Source organism: Etheostoma spectabile, chromosome 15 (assembly GCF_008692095.1).
Source record: "Etheostoma spectabile isolate EspeVRDwgs_2016 chromosome 15, UIUC_Espe_1.0, whole genome shotgun sequence".
In the NCBI taxonomy this organism is placed as follows: Eukaryota; Metazoa; Chordata; class Actinopteri; order Perciformes; family Percidae; genus Etheostoma; species Etheostoma spectabile.
In genome coordinates, this window is record NC_045747.1 from 4,015,619 (window position 1) to 4,040,070 (window position 24,452).

The 24,452-nt window shown below is 41.1% G+C and overlaps 2 protein-coding genes and 1 long non-coding RNA gene across 8 annotated transcripts in view; 2 read left to right on the forward strand and 1 right to left on the reverse strand.

Annotated features, from left to right (window-relative positions):
* LOC116703080 (uncharacterized) overlaps nucleotides 1-14,281 on the forward strand; it is a 22,184-nt gene extending 7,903 nt beyond the window's left edge. The window contains exons 2-4 of the long non-coding RNA XR_004335333.1: nucleotides 1,463-1,468; nucleotides 4,126-4,132; nucleotides 14,215-14,281. This is a non-coding gene — a long non-coding RNA (uncharacterized LOC116703080). The remainder of the gene's footprint in view (nucleotides 1-1,462; nucleotides 1,469-4,125; nucleotides 4,133-14,214) is intronic.
* On the forward strand, nucleotides 5,880-8,313 carry socs1a (suppressor of cytokine signaling 1a). The gene is made up of 2 exons (XM_032537666.1): nucleotides 5,880-6,141; nucleotides 7,276-8,313. Exon 2 carries the CDS (start codon nucleotides 7,333-7,335, stop codon nucleotides 8,044-8,046), a length of 714 nt encoding a protein of 237 aa, XP_032393557.1. The 5' UTR covers nucleotides 5,880-6,141; nucleotides 7,276-7,332; the 3' UTR covers nucleotides 8,047-8,313.
* The window catches only part of clec16a (C-type lectin domain containing 16A), a 49,555-nt gene continuing 32,235 nt past the window's right edge, over nucleotides 7,133-24,452 (reverse strand). For 4 of the 6 annotated variants that reach the window (XM_032537657.1, XM_032537654.1, XM_032537655.1 and 1 more), the window contains 5 exons: nucleotides 22,870-23,021; nucleotides 21,827-22,031; nucleotides 20,881-21,051; nucleotides 19,766-19,903; nucleotides 18,090-19,085 (listed from right to left, as the gene is read on the reverse strand). In XM_032537657.1, coding sequence (XP_032393548.1) covers nucleotides 18,451-19,085; nucleotides 19,766-19,903; nucleotides 20,881-21,051; nucleotides 21,827-22,031; nucleotides 22,870-23,021 — 1,301 coding nt within the window. In that variant the 3' untranslated portion in view covers nucleotides 18,090-18,450. Of the gene's footprint in view, nucleotides 7,145-12,195; nucleotides 12,201-18,089; nucleotides 19,086-19,765; nucleotides 19,904-20,880; nucleotides 21,052-21,826; nucleotides 22,032-22,869; nucleotides 23,022-24,452 lie in introns of those variants that run through there. The other 2 variants (XR_004335329.1, XM_032537656.1) reach the window with 2 other exon arrangements.

Consider the following 24,452-nt stretch of genomic DNA (forward strand, 5'->3'; position numbering starts at 1 on the left):
AAACTAACACTGAACTTAAGTAAAACTAAATTTATAATTTTTGGTAATCGTGCCACAACTTTATACAAAAAACGTATGATAAATGATACTAAAATTGAAAGAGTAAAAGAACTTAAATTTCTGGGAGTCATAATTGATGAAAAGTTAAGTTGGAAGCCACATACATTCATCTAAAAGATTATTAGGAACACCATACTTATACTGTGTTTGACCCCCTTTCGCCTTCAGAACTGCCTTAATTCTACGTGGCATTGATTCAACAAGGTGCTGAAAGCATTATTTAGAAATGTTGGCCCATATTGAAAGGATAGCATCTTGCAGTTGATGGAGATTTGTGGGATGCACAGTAACTGAGCAGATTGTGAAATACTCAGACCGGCCCGTCTGGCACCAACAATAGATAATTGCATTAATGAGAAATTGAACAGGTGTTTCTAATAATCCTTTAGGTGAGTGTATACACGATATTAATGCCAAAATATCCAAATCAATTGCTATACTGTATGAGAAATTTCAAGAGATTATTTAAAATGAATATATTAAAGGAATACGAAAAGGATTTGAAGTGATAGTATTGTATAATGACTGTATGGTTTCTTGGCATTTATATACTAATATATCCATGTACAAATGTATCTACATAATAATATATCTATATACTAATATATTTATATACTAATATATGTATATACTCATGTATCCATATACTAATATATTTATATACAAATACATCTTTATATCATCTTATCTAATACTAATATATCTATGTACTAATATATCTATATAATAATATATTTATATACTAACATATCTATATACTAAGTCTAGTATGGATGTGTTATTTAATCTGCTATAGATAGAGGGTGTAGAAAGAAGAAGAAAGGGAAGAAAAGAAAAACAGTGTAAATGTGTAGGGATGTATGTATGCATCTGTGTCTATGACGTGTAAATAAGTGAAGCATAAGATTTTGTATTTACTAAATATCATATCTTCTTCAACAAACTTTCCTAGTCTTGTTTTTAACAGCATCATAATTATTAAAAACAGTGAATGTGTTTAATTATTCTTCATTTATTTTTTGTGCTACTGTGTTTACTACCACCTTTGTTTTATGCCTTCTTGTAAAGCTCATCATAAAATAAAATACAGGTTTGTGATAATGAGCCATTCAAAACTGTAGGCGCACACACACACACACACACACACACACACACACACACACACACACACAAACCCAATTTAATTGTTGGTTTAGTGCGCCAGGATACACCATAACGTCTAAAGATCCAAAGTGCCTGTAATGTTTACTAGATGATAACTGCTAACTATTCACTGTAACTCCCATTCATGTCTTATCATTGTTGGCTGGCCATTCAGGAACAGTATAATCAGCAATTTTTATCACAAAATTTACAGTACATGTACTGTAAATGTATTGAGAAGGATTGCGGATACTTTCAGTTTGCTGTATAATTTCATTTGTATATATACAAATAAAAATACAGCAAACCGAAAGTGTAGCCAAGAAGGCAGTAATTTATGGTACATGTTATCATCAGATTGTCCTCATATTGAAAGTGAATTCTGCTATGGAGCAAGTGCATGTGAGTACACAGCATGTGGAAGGGAGGGTGTCACACTTACAGTAACAGCAGTGATTATTTGCAAGACTACAAACGGTTTATTTACACTACAGACAATACCAATGAGACAGCATAGAAAACTCCCAGGATAAAATACAAAATGGTGACTGAAGGTGGACAGTGACACAGAAGTTACTGTACCAAACAAGAACAATAGGTGTACAACATGAATGGCAAAAAACAACATGCATCCACTAATTTCCAATCAGCAACCCCCTTAGTCACTGCTGTCAACTGGCAAATGTTAGCCACAGTCAAACTCAAAGAACAAAGAGATGTTAATAAGTGCTGAAGAAAGTTCCTGTTTTTCCACACAAGGAAGTGCAGATTTTCCGAAACAGGAAGTCGCTTTAGACCAGAACACCTTGGGATGTGAAAGTTTTAATTTACCTGACATAAAGCCACGGATGAGGACACACCCATACAGACATACAGGTCCAGTGCATTGTCTAATATCTGTCTTTACATGATCTCTGCAGAGCCCATACTAAAAGTGAAAAACAATAACACCAAAGCATCATCTCGCTCCTGCAGATACTTGAGTGCATGTGCCATGACATATTTCTTCTGCTAATATTCAGCAACCACTGCTGGTAATCTGCAGTCATGCCTCAGATTAAACATGCAAGCTATAAAAGTACAGACAGACTCCAACAAAGCTCATATGTTTTTTTCCAATTATGCTGCATTTTTCATCCATTTGTTATCCATTGAGTCCTCCCACACTGCAGGCTATCATGCAAAATAAAATAAACCATTACGCTGAAGTTACCAAATTCCATGCGGCTTCAGCAACAAATACCTTCTGAATAACTAAAACTGATCCCAGAGCATTCGAACTACAACATAGTGTCAACCGACACTATTTTTCTATGTAAATGCATTTTCTGTTAAACCGTTGCATTCATACACTCTTATACCCTCAATAGGGATCTGTAATTAGACACAGCAAGGACTCTGTTAACTGGGCTATGTTTCAGTCTCTTGTTTCTCTCCCTGTTTCACAGAAATGAAACTCATGGAGTATGTCGACACACATGTGCAAATAAACACTGAGCACGCAAGACACATGCACGCGTTAAAAACTGCATTGTACAGAATGAGACAATGGTAATTTAGAATATGTCTACAATGCACATAAGAACTTCCAGACATACATGCAGAGACATCTGTGGCAGACATCCAGTGGAGCCGTGTGTTTCTGATTAAGCAGAGTCAGTCAGAGAGCAGTAAACCCAGTCCCCCCTCTCTCTGCCTGTCTCTCATCTTACATGAATCTTTTTTTGATACACAGATCAAAAAGTATTCTGCATGCTCCAACTTGCATTTTGCACTTCCCTGTTAAACACACTAATTTAAAGTGGAAAAAGGTTAATTAGATTTCCAGTATCAGCAAAAATGCACATTGATACAGTTTCAGGTGTAGATATGAATCTATATATGTAGTCTTTAATATCCGATATATTATATCCTGCTGCCAATTCGAAAGGAAATCATGACCAAATGTAACAATAACAAATTTGTCCCACAATGGGATATGAGACGTGTAAGTGATAATCGTTTTCTTTTTAAAAGTTGACTGTTGTGGAGGTCAAAGGGCACCTTTAAAAGAGTACTCCATTGCACTCCTCTAACATTGGGAAAACTCAATGCAGCTGAACCACAGATATGATCGGTTAACTGCTCCTCAGATCCCTACACAGGGTAAATTGAGACAGCGAGACTATCTGTTGAATCTGAGATTTCTGTTGCATGACTAAAACAACCTTTGAACATACACATGTTCCACCAAAACAAACTCCTTTTCAAGGCTTTTTTTGCAGAGGCACCGTGGCTCTACTTGGCGTTTTTCACAGCCCGAGATGATTGGGATTGGTTAAAAGAAACAGACATAAACAAGGGGCCGTTTTTTTCTCTGATCCCAAAATTGCTGTGTGGACTAGCCAGACCCTCCCCTAAAGAAAGGTCTCGCAAGTCTAAGGCTTTGCTAGCATTAACATTAGCTAATATTACTTACTAGTCCAACAGCAAGATGGCTTGTAGCCTTTTATTTCCTGGAGCTCTCGCCACGACTAAAAGCCAGTCCGACATTTACTCTTGCTCGGTCACTCTCTCTCCTTTCCTCTAGCTTACTCCGTTTTCTCTCCGGTCTCTTTGCCTCTACCATGATGTCTGTAGAGGCTGCGGAACCCCGTCCCATCACCCTCTTGCTCTGCTCCGGTTCTGGCATGACATCGCCGCCGCCCTTCAGCATTCCCCCCCGGCCTGGGCCTGAAAAACCTCCTCCTCCCAGCCGTGCGAAGTGCCTGTGCTAGCAGCTACAACACTGGTAGTTTAAGGTACCAACATAATGTTGCTTAAAGGATACATCAAATCATTTTTGTTGCTTTTTTAAAAGAATGCTGGGTTGCCGGCTTGTTTCCTGCAGGGTCTCCATGATGGGAGAGCAAACACATTTTAACGATCACCTGATGAATAAAGCAAAGTGGTGCAAGACTGATACAAAGCCAAAGAGTTTTATCTTAATTCTACAGAGTGGGCATTATTAACACCAGATTTACGTAATAGAACCAGAAGGCTTATTTGAGTACTAACTGAGTCAGGCCACTCCTGATAAAATGAAAGTTACCATAACACAGACATACACGGATTACTATGACCTCACACTATGACCTTTTTATTTTATAGCTATCGTCTGCCTATCTGTCAGCCTGCCAGCCTTTCTGTCTGTCTCTGCCTCGTAAGGCAATGCCAGCTGTCCTAGAGTCTTAATTTCCTTAACTTTCAGTGTGTGTGTGTGTGTGTATGTGTATGTGTGTGTGTGTGTGTGTGTGTGTGTGTGTGGTGGTGTGTTTGGTGTTGTGTGTGTCTGTGTCTGTGTCTGTGTGTGTGTGTATGTGCGTGAGTGCACATTTAACAAGATTATTATGATGAGTGATGCAGTGCAGCTACATTTACAATTAACTTTTGGCATTAAAAACACTAATTGAGTCTGTCAAACCATCTGCCAAAACATTACAAAGCATGTGGATAAGCGCGCACTTCACACACACACACACACACACACACACACACACACACACACACACCTGCACACAAAAGCTCTCTAAATAAAGTTAAAGTGAGATGTGATAAATGTCCAACTTCTAATAACTGTAATTTTGGCACTGGCTCTACTGTAACTGATATAATTAGAATTCATCGTAAATAGGCTGGAGTTTATGACCGCAGAGTGATTTGACTTCATGTGAAATAGTTGACACTTAGCCAACTTGAAAACAATACACCTCCCTGGCTCAGGTTGTGTTACAACCACCATGTGCCCCACAGCTAAAGAGGAATAAGAACTATGGTATGTCATCGACGTCCCATTATAACAATATTTTAAAAATGGGATTCACAAGGAAACTGTCCTGATGTGGCTTTGGTGTTGAAAGTTAACAATATGTCACAATATGATCATAAGTTCTTAGCTGAATCACCCCATATGCAAAGGCCCCATTAGACCTTTTTTTGCAGAAGAGCCTACCATTAACAACAAATGAAGAAGTGGAGCCGCAGAGGCGCTGATTTGGTTTCCCTCGTGGCTCGAGTCAACTGATTTGTTCACTACTGCTTCTTTTTTATCAGAAAGATCAAACATTTCCTTCTTGTGTGACTTCATTTGAATGCTTTCTGATTGCAGAGATCATTATCAAAAAGGAACTTACCATGTTGGGCAAAGGTAAAAAAAAACAGACATGAAAGACATTTAACATGATATGTCATTTGATTTAAACCGCTTCAGACAGGTTTAATCCCACATAACTAACTGAGCCCATTCTGTGCTCTTTTGAAATGACTGATGTGTTGAAGTATGAATATTTAATTATAGGTCGACATATCTGAATGAGAGAGACAGAGAGAGACAGAGAGAGAGAGAGAGAGAGAGAGAAAGAGAGAGAGAGAGAGAAAGAGAATGACTACAACACCATAATTAAAATCCTCTTATGAAACATTGCTATGAATGCCCAAACCGTGTAATGCATTAATCGGATCCGTCACCTGTCTTTCTGTAAACGTCCTACTGTCATGTGGCTTTGCGGTTTTCTCGACATTCTCCAAATAATAGCTGCGTTCAAATGAACTGAAAGAGCATGGGGAGGGGAGGGGGGCTGCTCTGAGCTTAGTTTCACTTTCGGTTGTGTTTCAGAGAAACTGGCTGCCTGCCGCTAAAGCGAGCCCTGGCTCTTAGAGGAACGGGCGGAGCCAATGGGACGGTATAAAGTCAAGACGTGTTTACCACGCCAGCACACACACGCGAGAGAGTATGATTTAACAAGGTGGAATCAGAGCCAGCAGGTCGACCGAGCTGTCACATTGATGGTGGCCCTCTATCCGGCGCTGCGTCACGGATTACCTGCAGGACATTAACTGGTCTCACTTATCGCGGTGTTTTGGCACTTTGGATTTTAAACACACGGATCTTTAAACAGCCGCTGTCGTTAGAACAAAACGGTAAGACTTCTCCAGCTGGAGTTATGCTGTGGGCTGCTGTTGGGTGGGTTTGGATTCATGGCTGTTTTTTTGGGGGTGGCGGGGGTTTCTGCGCCTTTGTGCATTGGAAACATTGAGGGAGTTAAATGGTAAACTGTGTGCCTGAGCGTGTGGACATTTGGGGAAATGAAATGCCTGCTGGAGTTTCACTCTTACCCTTGTTTGATTCCCACTGTCCAGTGGAAATTGTAAAACGTTATGAGGCCACGCAGACAATAAGGAGAAACACTTAGGCTACTCCTTACTCTCATCTAAATTATACTTTGAATGTGACTCATCTCCATGGCTCATTGAAGCTAAACAATCCACAATTATAACACCCACACCCTGTTAATCTTTAGCCTTTTTGGGAAATTTTAGAGCTACGTGTAGTTACCTCAAACACAAAGTCATTCACATTGAACTTTTGAACTACGCAGGAAGATACAGGATAGGCCTGTTATGTGATGATGAGAGTTTGGGACACGGACAATGCGTCAGTTGTACTCAGCTGATGAGTATCTAAAGATCCTCCACAGGGGATAATAGGCTCGAAAATAATAATAAAAACTCAAATATTGCTTTCAGTTCACAATGTATACATTCATTGAATTTTTTTTTTGTATTTGTCATTGGCTTGGAAAAGTTTGATTTCAACCACGTATTTCAGTCATTGAGGCAGAAATGTTACAGAATAAATATACTGCTATAAGCATAACGTGTGCGTGTGCGTGTGCGTGTGTGTCCAGGCAGTAAACAGCTGACTGTATTTTGGCCTAACAGCAGATTCCAGTGATATGAAACACAGTTACATGGAAACTCAAATTAATATCTAACCTAAACCCTGAGACAGTCACTCAATTGTACACACACACACACACACACAATTTCAATATTTCACATCTTTCTCCTTTTAGAGCTTTAGGGTCTTAAATTGGCACTGCCTAAGGGTTGTGTGTTCTTGTGAAAGATGAGATTCACTGTCCTGATAATTTTGATAGAAAAGTGTTACTCTTAACTGGTTTTAGTTAAACCAGGTTGTACGAAATGTAATTTGCTTCACTCAGTAATACATTACTGTTTGATAATAACTCTGTCTTGTCTTGTCTCTCTCAGAATGTCAGTGTGGTGGTTTGAGATGGGAGAGGGTCTGGGGCCTCTCTCCCCTGTAGGATGGTAGCCGACAGCACAGTGGAAGGCCATGACAAGACCCAGTTGTCAAGCTCATCGTCGTCATCATCGGCATCCTCATCATCTTCGCTGTCCTCCTCCTCATCGCCTCTGTCTTCACCACCGGCTAGGCCCGAGCTCGCTCTCAGCTCTCACCGCACCGAGTTGGAGCAGCTTCAGCGTCGGGCCGCTCCCGATCCAAACCCGAGGTCGGCGTCTGTCCCCTCTGTGTATCTGACCCACTTCCCCACGTTCTCCTGCAAGGAGGACTGCAAGATCATCACAGACACAGCGGCCAAGCTCGAGCACAGCGCCTTCTACTGGGGTCCTCTGGGAGTGGAGGACGCCCATCGCATGCTGCGGGACGCGCCCCTGGGCAGCTTCCTCATCCGCGATAGCCGGCAGAAAGACGTCTTCTTCACGCTGTCCTACCACGGCAAGAGCGGCCCGGTCAGCGTGCGCATTGACTACAAGCGACAAAAGTTCTCACTGGCGGGCAACGAGCGCTCCTTTCCGACACTCTTTGCCCTTTTGGAGCATTACATCAATTCTCCCAAGAAGAGCCTGAGCATTCCATACAGGAAATGGAAGCCAACGCTGCAGGAGCTGTGCAGGAAGCGCATCATGGAGCTGTGTGGAGGAGTGAGCCGGGTGTCGGAGCTGCCACTCACTCATGTTGTCCAAGACTTCCTGTTGGAATTCCCTTACAAACTTTGACCAGCTTGCCATATAAAGTTTTGATAGTATTATTTTTCATTTCAAGAAGGCAGTTTTTACCAAGTAACAGTAAACAGGAGGAGTATTTGGTAAAACCTGCCCACCGTGTGTTGGAGGTTAAGCCTGCATCGCCGTGGTTACACAAAGAAGCGTCTCTCTGTTTTGTGCTAAAAAGCTGCAAATTGTTCCACAAGAGACATTATGGCCACAGTCGAGTACAGGCAGTGTCCAATGGGACGGGCCATGACATTTCAACACACATTACCTCCAGAGACTCAACTTGCACACGGACAGAGCGCCTTCGGGTCATGAGGAAGCATGAAAAGTTGGAAAAAGCGGCATTAAGAGAAATCTACAGCCATAGTAGAGCTATTACAGAGATAAAAGAAGTGGTGGGGTCAACTATGACCACTCTACTAGAAACTGTAGGGTCTGTTGTTGCCCATTTGTGGCCAACAGAGCCCCATAAATGTTTAAAAGTGGATTGTGGAAAGACTTTAAGAACGTCAACAGAGTGGACTTGTGGGAGGGTACGGGCTGTGGTACTAGTTTTCTTGACTTTTGTAGCAGACTTTAATACTCTAATGTTGTGAAATGTTTACATCACACACGAATGTTTGCCAGCACTGATGGCTCAAACACCACTTGATGTCTTTTTAAAATCTGCCGTCATGGTTGGCGACACACAGATGAAATATTGTAGAAGATGTCAGAGGGTGTTGGAGTCACGAGGTCTGGTGCTAAGTTGTACTGTATGTAGGAGGCAAATTGCCTCTTACTCAACCCTCTCTGCCAGGCAGATAATAATATTGCCTATACTGAATCAGATATACAAAAATATGTTTTATATTTGCTATTATATTTGAAATAAAACTTATTTAAACCAACCTTGCTCGAATTTTAGTTACTTTTTGACTATGGTATTTCTCTTCCCCAACTCACGTCATGTGCAGGGAGAGGTAGGAGTTGGCAGGGGTGGAGAAAGAGGCGGGGACAACACACACACACACACACACAGTCATACATGCTTTGGCCTCACTAGGTTACAGACAATAGGACAGACAGACAGGAAGTGTGACACGGTAGTGTACAGTATTGTCACCACAGTGAATCATGTGTGTAGGTGAAAGTGACAGGTGGGTGGGGTCACATTGGTAGTAAATGGACTTTTACGCTTAGACACACACACACTTACCAGAAACTGTGGCAGAGGTGACGTGTGATTGTGTCTATTTGTGTGTGTGTGTGTGTGTAGTACTTTTAACTTAATAAGGGCCCAGCGCAGATTCAAATTTCCTCAGGAGGAAGTGCGAAATTTTGGTGGGGGGGGGGGGTTAGTGGTTTGACAGAGACGTGTTAGATTAAGGTCACGGTTAAAGTCACAGTTAGCGTTTCATTTTAGAATTAGGACAAAGGTTTGGTATGTAGCACATTTTTACATACTAGCAGGTGGAAAGACGTACAAGATGTTAAAAATACTTTGTACACATAATGTACATGAACGCTTCTAATCTCGTGCACGAAGAAGAGATTTAAAAGAGGACTTTTAAACAAGGAATGCCGCTGTTCATTACACACTGGCTGACATGTCACCTTTCTTCATTAGACTTCTCTTTATTGATCCTTTTGGGACGACAAGGAAATTAAAATTTCCAGCAGCAGTTTTCAGCAGCTTACAAAAAAGGTATGAAAACAGAGAAGAGAGAAAAACAGTATAAAAATAACATAACAACTTTCTTGTGAATCTGTATCTTTTTTGTTGTTTTATGGACCATGAGTCTAATAATAAAGGCTATCTATTTTATAATACTAATAATAACAATAAAACCTTTGGCTATAAAAAGACCATTAGCATAAATTATCAGTTAAGAGCAGTTAGAGTGTCCAGGTACGTATGTGAGTAGATTATTAATTACTTAATTGAACAGTGAAAGAGGGGCTACCACTCCTTCCCTTCCTTCCTGTTCTGTACTGTCTTCTTCACTCTATTTCCTCCTCCTCCCGAGTGAGGAGTTGTGTCTGATGGCATGAGGGACAAAGGAGTCAGGCAAAGGAGCAGCCTTCCACCGAACAGGCTCCTCTGGTAAGTCCAGCTTCATGCCGATCACAGAGCCGGTGACGGTGGCAGAGAGGAGGACACTGGACAAACGGCTGGACATTATTGACAATGGGTGAGGCTACACCGATCCAGGTGGGTGTACTTGCTTTAAATGTATGACTCACATGTTTGACAAAAATACTGCACACACTATATGTTCCCAGTCACATTGGAGCTAAGTACAGCTGAATGCTTGCCTTGAGAATACAGTCTTTGGAAATGAAGCTATGGTTAAACGGGTGGGACCGGGATGTGGCACAAATCCGAGGCAGTGTTCAAACAGGAACCCTACACACTTTTTACACATTCTTACACACAGCCGTTGCGTGTATCCAAACAGTTGTAAAGTTGCGGCAGACATTGATGCAACTTTCTTCTTCTTAACCACAAGGTTAAGAGTTCAACTGTTTCGTTGTGTTTTCACATCCATGTTGCGGAACATTAGCTATGTTTCCATCCACATGTTTTAACTGAATTAAGTGATATCGAATGAAAAATGCCTTATAGAAACAATAAAATTCAATGGAATTTCATGAATATTGACTCAAAGGAAATACGTTCGGTCTCATCGGATTTGATCTTGATCGATATTCGGCTTATGCGATTAACGCTGATGGAAACGTTTTTTGACGAATATATAATGAATTTGCGATTAAGTTTTAGGTCATTTTATGGTTGCAACCCGCCAAAAAACGAAGAAGAAGAAGTTTTAGTTAATTTCTGCCCAGTATTTCCGCTCTGTTTGCACACGTGGCGGGTGTCAACACAGACAGATGTAAGTGGACGGATGAGGAGACAAGGGATTTTTTGAATTTAATTTACAAGCAAAGTATAACGGCTATATGCAAAAATCTAAGAAATTCCATAATTTATCAGGAACTCGCGAAGGAAATGGGCTACAAAGGTTACAACAAGCCGTGGGACGTCCTCCAGACTAAATAGAAGGCGCACAAACAGCAATACATGTCTCAAAAAAAGAGAGTTGTCTCGCAGAAGCACATAAGCACTTTTACAACTTGTGCAATGTTGATCATGTGTTGGTAGACAGCGCCATTTTGTCTAGAAAAACTTTATTTGCACATTCATTTGCTTGAATGTTGTACGATTCAGTGCGAAAATGAATGAAAACACCTTAAAATGTCTCAAATCTATTTTATCTCAAAACAGCAGGTGACGTCATTACACACAGGTCTTTATTCGCTTTAAAGCCGTTGGATGGAAACACACTTTCACCAGATTTATTCACGATTGTTTTTTTTTTTACCAAACTTCAGATCATTTGATTGACACACGGATGGAAACTTAGCTACTTTCTGTCAACTCCTGACACACATGGGTAGAAAGTATTTTCCCAAAAAGTAATGTCCTAAAATTGCCACCTCACATACTTTACTGCCCCACTGCTTTACTGGTCACAGGGTTTATTAAGCTGTATTGAAAGCCAAGTTTGTATTAGTAAAGGCAAAAATTCTAACAAAGTGAGTCATGTCAATGTTTAAAAAAAGAACTTGTTTTACAGAACATGTGGGTGCGGTAAGCTAGATGTATCTTAAGAAAGCAGAATCATTTGCCCAAAGTTGTCCATTTCATGACATGATGTATGCCACTGTTTTTAGACAGTGTAGTGTATAGTGATCATTTCTAACTTGAGGTTGTTACACTTCCTCGTACCTAACCAGAACTACACACGCTAAAACCAAACCTTACCATAAGGCTTTGTAATATTTTTCGGGGATTTTTTGTTTGATCCTCTTGGGTCTAGACAGATGTAGTCACACATCTTTCGCTCTCACTCACTCACTCACTCACTCACTCACTCACTCACTCACTCACTCACTCAAGTTGTGGGGTCCGGCATTTTGGCCCCACAAAGTTGTCGGGCCCCCAAATAACTGAACCTCTGGTATTTGGATCCCACAAATATAGAAAAAACAAAACACACACACACACACACACACACACACACACACACACACACACCACCACACACACACACACACACACACACACACACCACACACACACACAAGGAACATGAGTCAGTGATACACACACTGTGATTGCAATATCTAGTTATTCATAGGCGTGTGTGTTTCATTCCACTTTTTTGATGCTTTACCTAGAAATGAGATCAATGGTTTAAGCACAGATGGCGGGGTGGTGAGTGAATCATATGTAGCAGTTTCATTCATAGCTTCTCAGTTTTCAGGACATTCCTGACTATTTTAAGAAGTGAAAGGGAAGTGAGTGTTTTGTGATTGTGTGCTTATCAGCTGATTTCTGTGGAGTCCTCTGCTTGGAGTTTTCTGTCCTTTAAACACACCACCACACACAACCAACCACACACACACAACCACACACACACACACACACCACACAACACACACACACACCCACAACACACACCCACACACCACACACACGCGCGCGCGCGCGCACTTCAATATTACAAATCTTTCTCCTTTTAGAGAACTGAAAACCGACACCTCAACAGAAAGGTCCACACGAAAAAGACCAAGGACAAAGTGAGAAAGAGTAACGGGGGTGTTGAGATTTGACGTGAGTAAAGAATAAAGCCTATAGCCTATGAGCGTTTATATCTAGTTATCCTAATCTCATTGATCTTGTATTTTTTTGGACAAGGCTTCCTATGACCAAACACCAATTCCTGAGTTAGTCACCAGGTTCCGTGGTTTCTTCAGGCTTTTCTAGAGGATTTTGTTAATCACCAATTCTTGTTACTGGGATAGTCCCAGTATGATGACATCTGATATTCAGGACACTTAGTGGAAATGTTGGTCATCAGATTTAACACTTCATCAACAAAAGACAGATCTTCCAAAGAATTTAATGTAACAAAATCCAGTGTTTGAGCCGTGATTGCCTCGGAGTCTTTAAACTGACTCATGAGTCGCGAGTCTCTAGTATCATTAACTCGGATCAGTTGAGTCCTACTACAATTCAATCTGAAATGATAACGCCGCAACACACAACTCTCTTCAAACATTAGCCACTAGTAGTCCTGCCAAAAGCTTTATAACTTACAATTCCGTAAGCAACCACAACTCCACAACTTTCACAGAGTTAGCTGCCCCCCCCCATTTCCAGTATTTGAGCTAAACTAAGCAAATTTTTTGCCGGCTGGTATAAACTTTGGCATAGAGGCCTTTAAATAAATGTTAGGTGAGGGTTTGATATGTGGTGGTTGGATCCTTTTTAATAAGAAGAAACTTCAGGATGAGACGGATAACTTTCTTAAGCAGCACTTTACTGTTCGCAATATTTCTTTTTTCCGAGTATGGTGAAGGCATGACCCACCACGCTCTGCCTCGGATTGGTTTCCCTTGTCATTCACTCCTCATGCCATAACCTAACCCCCCCCAACAAACCCAACCAACGAAGGCAATTACTAGCATATCAGAGGAAAAGTAGGGCTGATCATGATTTTGCCATCCTAAGAAAAAGCCTACTGTTCTCCCCGCTCACAACAACACAACTAACCAACCAGAAGGTAGGAGGACTTAACTCTAAGGAAACCACAGAGGGGGATGTACAGGTTATTAATCTTTGGTTAACAGCTAATACTCAGAAATGGCATGTGTAAAGTGCCATCTAGCTTTAAACTCGGGGGCGTGCAGATTTAAACAGCACAACTGCACACCTTCAAATCTGTCCAAGATCTCTACAGTCAAAAAAGCTTATTGAAAGCTGTGATCGTGGTTTAATACAGAGAAACACACACACACACACACACACGTTAGTATCGTTGCAGTACCAGGAACCCATTCAAATGTTTACGCACACATAACCAGACTTCCCTGAAGAGAGGAACCGCGATAAAAGCAACACATACAGACCACAAGATGACTGAGGGCTCCTGCAGCAGCCACAGTAACACATCACAAAGGTAGAAAGTGTAAAGGCAACTCCATCTCTCTCTCTCACACACACACTTAAAAAACACAAGTTGACACCTGGCTGTGGAACTGCAGTGTATGGTGGATCTTTATCTTTACAGCTTTTAAAGCCAAGAAACACAATCAGTGGAAATCTTCACAAACTTAGAAAAGTAAGGAGATTTGTGTTTGGTTGATTATTTCTCTGTGGTAACAATGCTTTTTGGCAATAAATCTTATACTGTTCTTAAACTGTTAGTCCCCTTAGGAAGGAAGGAACATGCATATGGGGGATGAGCTGCAGAGTTGAGTATGTGGGTTGCGCCTATGAAAAATTTGCAAAATCTACTTTGCCAATGCCAAACAGCTTATTCTGCCATTGACTCGTTTGGTTTTTGGTGGATTGAAGTTTGAAGAAACAAGACATATTTGCAATTTCACAATTTTGTTTATTTCACAAACAGGAGCATTACTAGCGTGTGGAAGAACCAGACAGTGCCACAACAGCCTGGCACCTCGTCCTCATGCTGGTCACCAGCTTGGTAACACACTGCTGTGGGATATCATCCCATTCTTCAACCAGCATTTGTCGCAAGCCAGCCAACATGGTTTTGTGGGTCACTCTGGCACAAACAGCACGACCAAGCTGACCCCACAAGCGTTCAGTGGGGTTGAGGTCGGGACCGCTGGCAGGCCATCCCATCCTCTCCACTCCCACATTCTGGAGGTATAGTCACTGATAAACCCCGCTCTGTGGGTCGAGCGTTGTCATCTTAGAGGATAGAGTTCGGTCCCAGACCGTGGAGATATGGGACGGCCACTGGTTACAGAATCAAGCACCTGATTGTCAGCACCGGGTGGGGGGGGTTCCAGAAGCTCAAAACCAGTCATTTCATGGGTGTTTCCCACATACTCAGCCCTGCTGCTCATCCCACAAATGAATGTTCCTTACAAATGTGTCACCATTTGAAAGGGTACTAAATAGCGATAGACCGAATTTATTGGCCGGCCGATATTTGCGTTTTTACATGTATGATGCACATTGCACACATAACTTGGGTGATATGAATGTAAGAATATTGCAGAAGTGACACTGATCTGTGTTTTTGTTTATTATTTTTAAAGAAATGGCAGAGTAGTTTCCAAAAAGAAATCCAGTGTGGCAGGTTTTACATTTTTATGATGTAAATTGAGGGTGCAAAAGCACTATCGGCTCCAAATATTGGCAGTCCGTATCGGTCATCGGCTAAGGCTTATGAAAAAGAAAGAAAGAAAGAAAAAAATCTGCATCAGCACTAAAAAAATCCCTATCGGTTGGATCCCTATAACTAAACAGGCTTTCCAACGAGCTTTGTTACCACAGAGAAGTAATCTACCAAACACACATTTCCTTACTTTTTGTGCTAAGTTTAGTAAACACACGTGTGTGTTCCTGGGGTTGGCAGTTCTTTTCTAATATTTCCTGTGGTTTTCTTGCTCAAACACTAAGGAGAACCTCCTCTGCGGTTACTACTGTGAAGAAGAAGAAGGGGGGGGGAAAAAAACATGAGCAAGAGAGCGGAAAAAACACCAGCCCCACCAGGCTGTCTGCAACAACACCTGCGCAGTGGTCTCACTGTTGTTAAGTAGAATAATTTATTGCAGTTCTTTATTTATTCTCTGTTTCAGTTCATTAACAATAATTACAGGTTTAAAAGCAAAACGCATTTACAGAGCATACAAATATTACATACACACACACTACAATCAGAGACAATAATGGGAGCTTGAAATGTCCTGTTTCGATAGAGGTTGCCAATGGTTACAGACAACATGCAGTGATGTTGTCTTCAAACATGGCGGCATATTCCTTCAAACCATTAGAAACTGCTCTCAGTACACCAGTGATCACCACTATCATTCTGCTATTTACAGAAGCGAGACGGAACGACACAGCTCAATTCAAAAAGAAAAGTATTGCTCTGAAAGTCACCTTGATAAACTTTTGATGACTGCACTGATGAAAGTTAAAAAGAAGAATATCGGCATTAAGTCTTTTGCTGTAAGATAATGGCTAAGATAATAGAAAAGAGCAGGAAAAGCAAAGGCAAAAGAGAAAAGAGGAAGAAGTTAAGAAAAGGACTAAAAGGATGAGGCGATATATTCTAAAGAATCGGTGACACTGCTTTTCTTCCTAAGATTTACATATTTATGCCATTAAGGAAAAAAAAATACACCGATCCCATTCAAAATGATCAAATAACACCAGAGATAAGTTGTTTGTTACATTCATCTCTCCCCTCACTGGTTAGCTCTTTAGGTTATTGCAGTAGTAAAGCTTTATTCAGCTGGTTAAAGGAGTGGGTTGGGGGGGGGGGGGGGGGGGGGGGGGGGGGGGGGGGGGGGGGGGGGGGGTGCCCTTCTACACTGACCTTAAAAAGGCCTCTCAAGAAATTAATGTTGGTTTTCCACGAGTGCTTTTTGTTTCTAGGCGACCACTGTTTGTGCCCACTTTGAGATGACAATGCAACTTTGCATCAGTACGCTTTAGGTTTTTTTGGGGGGGTAATATCCAAATTATACTCCTACTCATCTTTCTTGGAGAATGGGTATTATATGGTTTACCAATATTTTTACATTTTTTCCCCACATTGTTCTTAGCATCGCGTTTTGACAGACAGTTTAGACATGTTGCTGCAGCAAAATACAGCATAATGAATTGTTATCAACCCAACACTGTTTTATTACAAGTCGTTACTAGAACCCAATCAACTCGGGTGTGATGTCATTCCCAGTTTACAAACTCCGACCTCCGAGGTAAATGGACACAGCATATCTATTTAAGCCCATTCCCAGAAACAAGGAGAGTAAAACTGAGCTCAGGTCAGCGCCTGAGGGGCAACCAGCCGATACATTCAACGCAGTGTTGTTGTGGCAATGTGCGGAACTAAAAACGCAGATGTTATTTCAAACGCTGTCTCATGACCCTTTGACGTCGGCACGTCTAACATCCCTGATATCTTATTATACTACAACCCCCTATGAGGCTGTCAGAGTTTCATTTAACCAAGCAAACTAACTTGTTTCATATTCCTAAATATATCAAACAATTCTCAGCTTTTTAATGAGCAAAATAGCAGTTCAGCCGTGTTGCTACAGACTGAAACTCTTTATGTAGAGAATGATTGCAATCCTGCATGCACTCAGTGAATTATTTACTATTACTCAATGAACTGCTATCTATTATGTATAGCTAGTGTACCACTTGTTCAGCTCCATTCAGATCATTCAGATCATTCACATCATTTATTCTGTTAGTCAGGTTTCTGATTGGTGAATCATCTCATTGAATGAACACACATTATCTAATCCCTGCAGGCTATGATCCACATTATGGCTATGGAAAGGAAGTTAGTGATCTAGAATGGAAGTTGAAAATAAAAGCAAATCCAACAAGGTCCAGGTCTGTTAAATACTGTTGCATATCTAGGAAAAAAAAATGCTTTGTTACACGGCCCTCAGGCAACCCGTACAAAACCGTCAGCCCGACAGATTAATACAAACTATGATGGAAATCAACTGCTGGCTGTGATGACAAGCAAAGAGCTGCTTTCATACACCGTACATTCCAAGATGTATGAATCAAAATGTGTACTAGCAGGGCACAACAGCTACAACGTCACGTTAACATCCAATAATTGTTTACAGTATAAGACCTGCTCCCTCCTTGCTCTAGATGCTGAGATGATGTACTACATTTTCTATAATAGACACCAGTTAGTAAATGAATGGATCATTACTACAATAGACAGCAGTTAGGACCCCCCCCCCCCCCACACACCAACCACACACCCATTGGCAGTTCTAGGTGGCAGTAACTGTTTACGTGTCTGACATGCAGCAGTTAAAAGGCAAGTGCAGCTGACTCTGTGTAGACTTTATGTATAGTGTGCGTGCGTGTGTTTGCGTAGAACTGACCACAACCCTCACAAAACATTAGCGGTGAACATAAGATACAAAAACAAAGCAGGCCTTTTTAAAGTGGATAAAGAGCTCCCGACAGCAGCAAGTGGCGTATGTGTGTGTTTCTTTGAGCTGACAAACAATCGATCAGAATGAGTAAAAAACATTGCTGGTTGCGCGCCTTTACACACGCTTGCTTAAAAACACAACCGGATATACAAGTGCACAGAAACCCAAATGTGCTTCAAGCCTTCTTGAGCTCGACCAGTGTCTCATCCTCTGTTCTCTCAGAGAAAAAAAGAAAAGAAAAAGTCTTCCATCATGTGAAACACAAATGTTGAGATGTCTCCAAAATCTTATCCTAATCTACAGGTCTCAACATAAAAATATACTGCAGTCAAGCTGGATAGATTCACTGTCCTCTTAGAGACAAGTTTAAATGCATGAACATGATTGAGTGTGTGTTGCTTAATCCAGTTCAGGCGAGTCTTGTGTGTCAGTGTGCATCTCTGTATCTTCTGTGTTCTCTACGTACTCTGAGTTGTCTCTTTCTTGCAGCTCTGCAGCAGAGAGTTTGTCTATATTCACCTCTAGAGGTGTGTCTTCACCTTCTGGCTTATCTACTCCCTCTGGTTCCTCGTCAGTGGGGGTGACCAACTCCGTTGTCGTGGTTTCCTCTTTTACCGTTGCATCTGTCTCCGTCTCATCCATCGGGGACCCCTCTTCCTCTTCCTGCTCCTCCTCTTCTTGTCTTTGCTCTTCTTTCCTATGCCCCTCTTCCTCCTCCTCCTCCTCCTCCTCTGCGATGGAGGCGTCTGGTCTCTGGAAGGAGTGCGCTGCGGGAATGTGGCTGGCACAGGGGTGCAGGTGTGGTGAGCCTGCTGGGGGCAGCAGCGTGAGCGACTCCACGCTGAGTGTCTCTGCGTTGTTGTCTGTAAGGAGGGAGATGTTGGGCTGGGACGCCGGGGTGAGGCTTGGGGCCAGGGCTGGAGCCGCGACTGGGGGCGAGGGAGTTGAGGCGACAAGCATTACTTCTCCACCTACTCCTTCCCCTTCTCCGCCAGAGGAGGAGGGTGGGGTGTGGTCCAAAAACGTACCATCATCTAGAGGAGAGCAGAGGAAAGAGTGAGACAGGTGAACTCAGAGGAGGACATTTTTATGTAAGTAAAAATACGTGGTTTTTCTTTACCAAAGCCTTCCAAAAATGTTCATTTTCTACAATGAGATGATATAAAAGGGGTAAAAAGTGTACCTTCCAGAAAAATGCAGTGTGAGAAAACAAAATAAATGCACCATTTAAAAAAATATATATTTCAAGCTTGTACAATTCCACAATATTGGCTAAACCCAGCAGAGAATTTAAATTTCAGAAAATCCTTTGCCTAGAACATAACTCACAATTTCAAGATACACCCCATAACCAGTGGGAACCCTTGCACTCTCGGGATTTGCACATTTTTCACATGAACATTGACACACACAGAACTTTACGTAGTTAATACAGAGAGCTGTGCAGGTAAGAAGTGCCAAAAATAATTTGGACAGACCGACTGACACTACTGCAAACTATCCTGATTTTTATGGTGTGTGCGAATCTATATCATGTTTACACCCAATACTCACAGGAGATATGTGTGTGCTGTATAGTGCAGATATACTGTGTTGACCACACCTCAGCTCCATAATTACATTATAGTCAGGAATCTGCACCTTGCACCATAAGTGCCTCTTTATTTGTGTGGTATTGTATGTAGGAAATGTGGATGTGCTGTTTGTGAGCTACCTGTGGGGCTCTGAGCTGATATAGTACTTGCAGTAACAGAGTCACATCTTCCTGTGCTCCCACTCCCACTGGAGGGAGGCGAGGGGGAGGAGAGGGGCGAGGGACTGTGCTGCGACACACAGTGAGCCACTGCAAAACCTGAACATAGACAAACACACGCACAGACAATACAGTCATGTGATACTATGGCTGGGAAATGATTTCACCTGACCATATCGAGCCCCAACGACACAAGTTGAGAGAGAGAACTATTGTGTGGCACACAGTATATATACACACATGGAACTACAGAATGAGACTTACTGTATGTGTCAGGTGCAGTTTTTTGCACGTGTGCACATGTATCCTTATGTGTGTTCTTAAATTCTGAGAGAGATATACACTTAAAAATTAACAGTAAAATGTTACTGCAATTCACTTTTGTTGACCTTTAAAGTGTCAATATATAAGTTTACCATACTTAAAAAGAAGCTTTCTATTATTTCAATTTCACCTTTACATTTTAAAAATAGGAGCAGGTTTCCTTGCTGAGAAAAACAAAGAGTTCTATTCAGGAAAAGCAACAGGTTTTATAAAAGCTAGGAAAAGAATTTAGTGCGGGCAATGCAACAGAAGTATATCTTAAGTAAAACTACAGCAAATGGTATTTAACATGAAAGAACATACATGAATTTATAACAAAAAAAGTGAAGCAATGTCAGGACAGTTTTCAGCTGTATTATCAGCCCGACTCTCCTAGTAGAAACAATATGGACCTACTGTTAGACTACTACTGTCATTTTGTTTGAAGATTAGGGCAACTAAAAACCCGGGCCTGCTGCGCTGAGGAGTAAACCTTTATATATGGGCGCCAGCTCTACCTACTGTGCTATGCGGGCGCACTCCTAATACATTTTCAATGGCCCAATGTTCTTTTATTGACTATTATAATACTTCTCATAAAGTATCAAGTCTGTCAGAACATTGTGTCAACCAGGAGCTTGGGTTTACTGCTATTGTTTACGGCATTTGTATGATAATTCAGACCTAGATTATAGGCACTTTGCTATTGGATATATACTTTTTCTAAATAGATCTCTATAGAACAGTGTAGGCGGTGGAACCTGGTATGTCACCTGGTACTTTATCGACAGAGGCAAAAACTGCTCTATTTGCCGTGGGGTCGTTGGGCCCCCGTCTTGACTGCTCGTAGAACCGGAAAGGCAGGCCGCTGGGTGAAGCGTTTGCTGTCTGACTGAAACCCAACACCTCCGTTGCACTGGACTGCACAGGCAGGTCCAACAGAGCTGTAAGTGGAGAGTGGAGAAGGGACATGAACACAGCATCTTTATAATGTTAAGAAATTACTAAATTGCCTAGTAATAATACTACTACTACTACTACTACTAATTTACTAAATACAAACTGGGAGACGACTAACATGGGGGGGAAATGGTATCCCCTGTATTGTTACTATGATAGGAGTCAATAATACTAGAAATGTTTTTGTATGCGTTAGTCTTTAGTCACTGAGAGACACTCTGACAGACTGTGTGCTACAGTGGCTATTTTGGCAGGGTTCATATCCTCCTTTATTTTGCTGCACTGGCAAGATTTCAGATTACAGTTATTACTCTTCAGCGTAATTCTAAAGAACCAGGCCACTGGGAGGGGAAGTACAGTTGACTGATGGGTAAATCCATCAGCCTTTACAGTACAAAAGAATTGGAGAATGAGAACGTAATGTTTAAAAAAATCTATTAATTGATTAATTACAAATAAGCGACATGTAGAAGGACACTGCCAGATTCAGGAAAATGACTGATACAAGAAGCTGTTAGTAAAGATTATCTTTGTGCGAGAATATTTGAACTTTTACTAAAATTAGTAAATTAACTAAGAACTAATTGACCTTTTGGTGTTTTTTGTAGGCTTTATCCTTTTGTTGAGGATGTGGAAGCCTTGCAAAACATTAGCTAGAAGCAGAGCTAGCTGTTAAACTGTGGCCGTACATTAATATACACTTGATTTGATTCTCCCTAAATTATATTTTGTACTAGCGAGGACAGAAGGTTAACGCACCTGCAATCCTCTGCATCTTCATTCGTCGGGCCTGTATGCGACCCTTGGCCAGCCTCTGCTTGGCGATAATGCAGCGGATGTGGTCGGCAAAGATGAAGTTGGCCTGTAGGATGGGCAGAGGCTTGGCGTGGGGGTTGGAGCTGGGCTTATGGATGACGATGTTCAATGCTCTGCTGTCATCCTCAACGCCAGACACCTGCATATCCTGTTGAGAGAGGGAGGGAGCAAGGAGAAGGATAGAGAGGGAACAAAGAATGGGGAAGAGCATTAGAGAGAATATACCGTGTGAGAGAGAGAGAGAGAGAGAAAGAAAGTGAGGAAGAGACAGAGATGGAAAGAGGTACAGAAAAAGGAAAATGGATTAAGTGGGAATAAAAAAGTAAGGGACAATAAGAAGAAAACAGTGGGACAAGGACAGACAAAAAAAGCACAAAACCAAGAAAGAACAAAACGCAAAAGACATTGAAAAATAAGTTGAGAAAATCAGAATGAGATACAAATAGACAGTAAGTGAGGTAAATAAATAAAATAGTTAAATAGGACATTAACTTTGACCATAGCTGCAAGTTCAGATCATAGGTTCAGACCCAAAAACAGTAGGGGTTAGTAGAAAAAGTAAGGAAACATATATAGATTCAAAACATACAGGCAACACATTGTAATAACACTTTATCTATATCCGTTTCACAACAGCACGCTTGATACATTCTGCAATTCATTTTAGAATTGCGTTAGAAAAATTAAATGCAATTTCACTTCCAATGATAAGGCCATACTGATACATGATTTAACATACCATATTTCTAGCATTTATTTCTCTGGTGAAATGACATGACATGAAGGGCTCAATGAATGAAGAAAAACAATAAAAACAGACAGGTAAATTAAAAATACAAAGCCTTTGTGTAAGGTAGAAAGGTAGAAGAAAGTAGAGAAAGTCAGGCACAGAAATCAGTAGTTTTAATGACTCAATATTTAGTTTTCTTTGTAGTACTGTACAAAGACACGTCCACACAGGCATGGACACGCCACTTTTCTCTTACTTGCAGAAGGCCGGCAAACTTGACTACACCCCACCCAAGGCGTTTGGTTTCTGGTTCAACCAGACTCATCTGGTACACATCTACAGCAAGGAACCTCTGGGCTTGGCCGCCATCTTTGCTGACCACCATACAGGCAATTAGGTCACTGTTATCTGAAAGAGATGATAGACATTAATTATTACAATGACAATCAAGCTGACACATTTCCCACATAAAGCACTAAACACAAAGTACAGCTGAGTCTGATGGGAACTTCATTATTCTTTGCGGTATTTGGTCAGAAACCAAACACTATAGTGACGTTTGCTTAGGACACCACTATAGGGGGACTTCTTTACAACAATGAGAAGACAAGCTACAAAAAGGAGTGGTATTCGGACAATAATCTTGCCTTGACGGCTACAAAAACCATGAGATCATTGTTGACTTTAGGAGATTCAGGAAGACCACATATACCTCCTCCACATAAATGGGGAAGTGCTGAGAGTGTCAACGACATCAAATTCCTGGGAATTGACATAACAAACGATCTATCATAACACCTTAAGAAATCTCAAATAGGCTATTTAGTGAAAAAACATCAACATAAGCACTAATAAGCTTTAAAAAGTCACTGATTAAAACAAACATTGAACGCGCACACAATTAAAAAAAACACTGATTATTCAGATTTTACCAAAAGGTGTTCAATTCATCATAAACTGTTCTTTATAAATGTAGTCTTGTGTTTTACTGTTTTACACACTATTTTACAGCACATACATATTATTATAGCAGGCAGACAGAAGCAGTCAGTCAGTCAAAACAGACTGCCTGCTTTACACACTTAAATGGACAGAGAGGACTTTTACCTATGTCCAGCAGGACAATGAAGAAATGGTGAGCCAACATCTTGTGTTTACCACAAAAACTAGTGAGAGGCAAACATTAAATGTGGAATGATAATGACCTGATTTGACACCACTGGCTCTCCACTGGGACACATGTCCCTTCCACCTTATATTATTTTTGCTCTCTTGTTCCTTGATTTATGTTCTCAAGAATCCTGACTAATCTGTCTTTAAACTTGTATGTGACCAATGTAATTTGTGTGGAACTGGTTGGATCCACATCCTTGAGTACACTTTTTGATTTGGTTCATTTAAATAGCCCTTTCAGTATAGTGGGTTGCTCAAGAGTTCACTCTATTTTCACAGCTGTAAATCCTGTGGCCTTCTGGTTATATGAATTTCTCTCTTACCGATATTAAAAGATCAACAAGGGTTGTCAGGAACTTGACTTCAGCCACTGAAACAGTGAGCAGGGAAAATTACCTGCAGCTGGAGAGGTAGTCCCCAATTCTTTTTCAAAGTGATGCTAACAGCAAAATGGTCAGAGAAATTAGGGGAAGTTTGAAAGCTTGAATCCCCAGACCAGCAGGGAAAAAACCCTCCCACCCCCAACTTCTACTTAACTTCTGACTTCAGAGGGCGGGGGTGGGTCAACTTTGTAAAAAAGGTTTGAAAACGTAATAGACAAGTTGACCCTATTCAGTAACTTTGTTGAGTTCATTGACACAGTGATGGCTTCACTTCTTCCTTTTT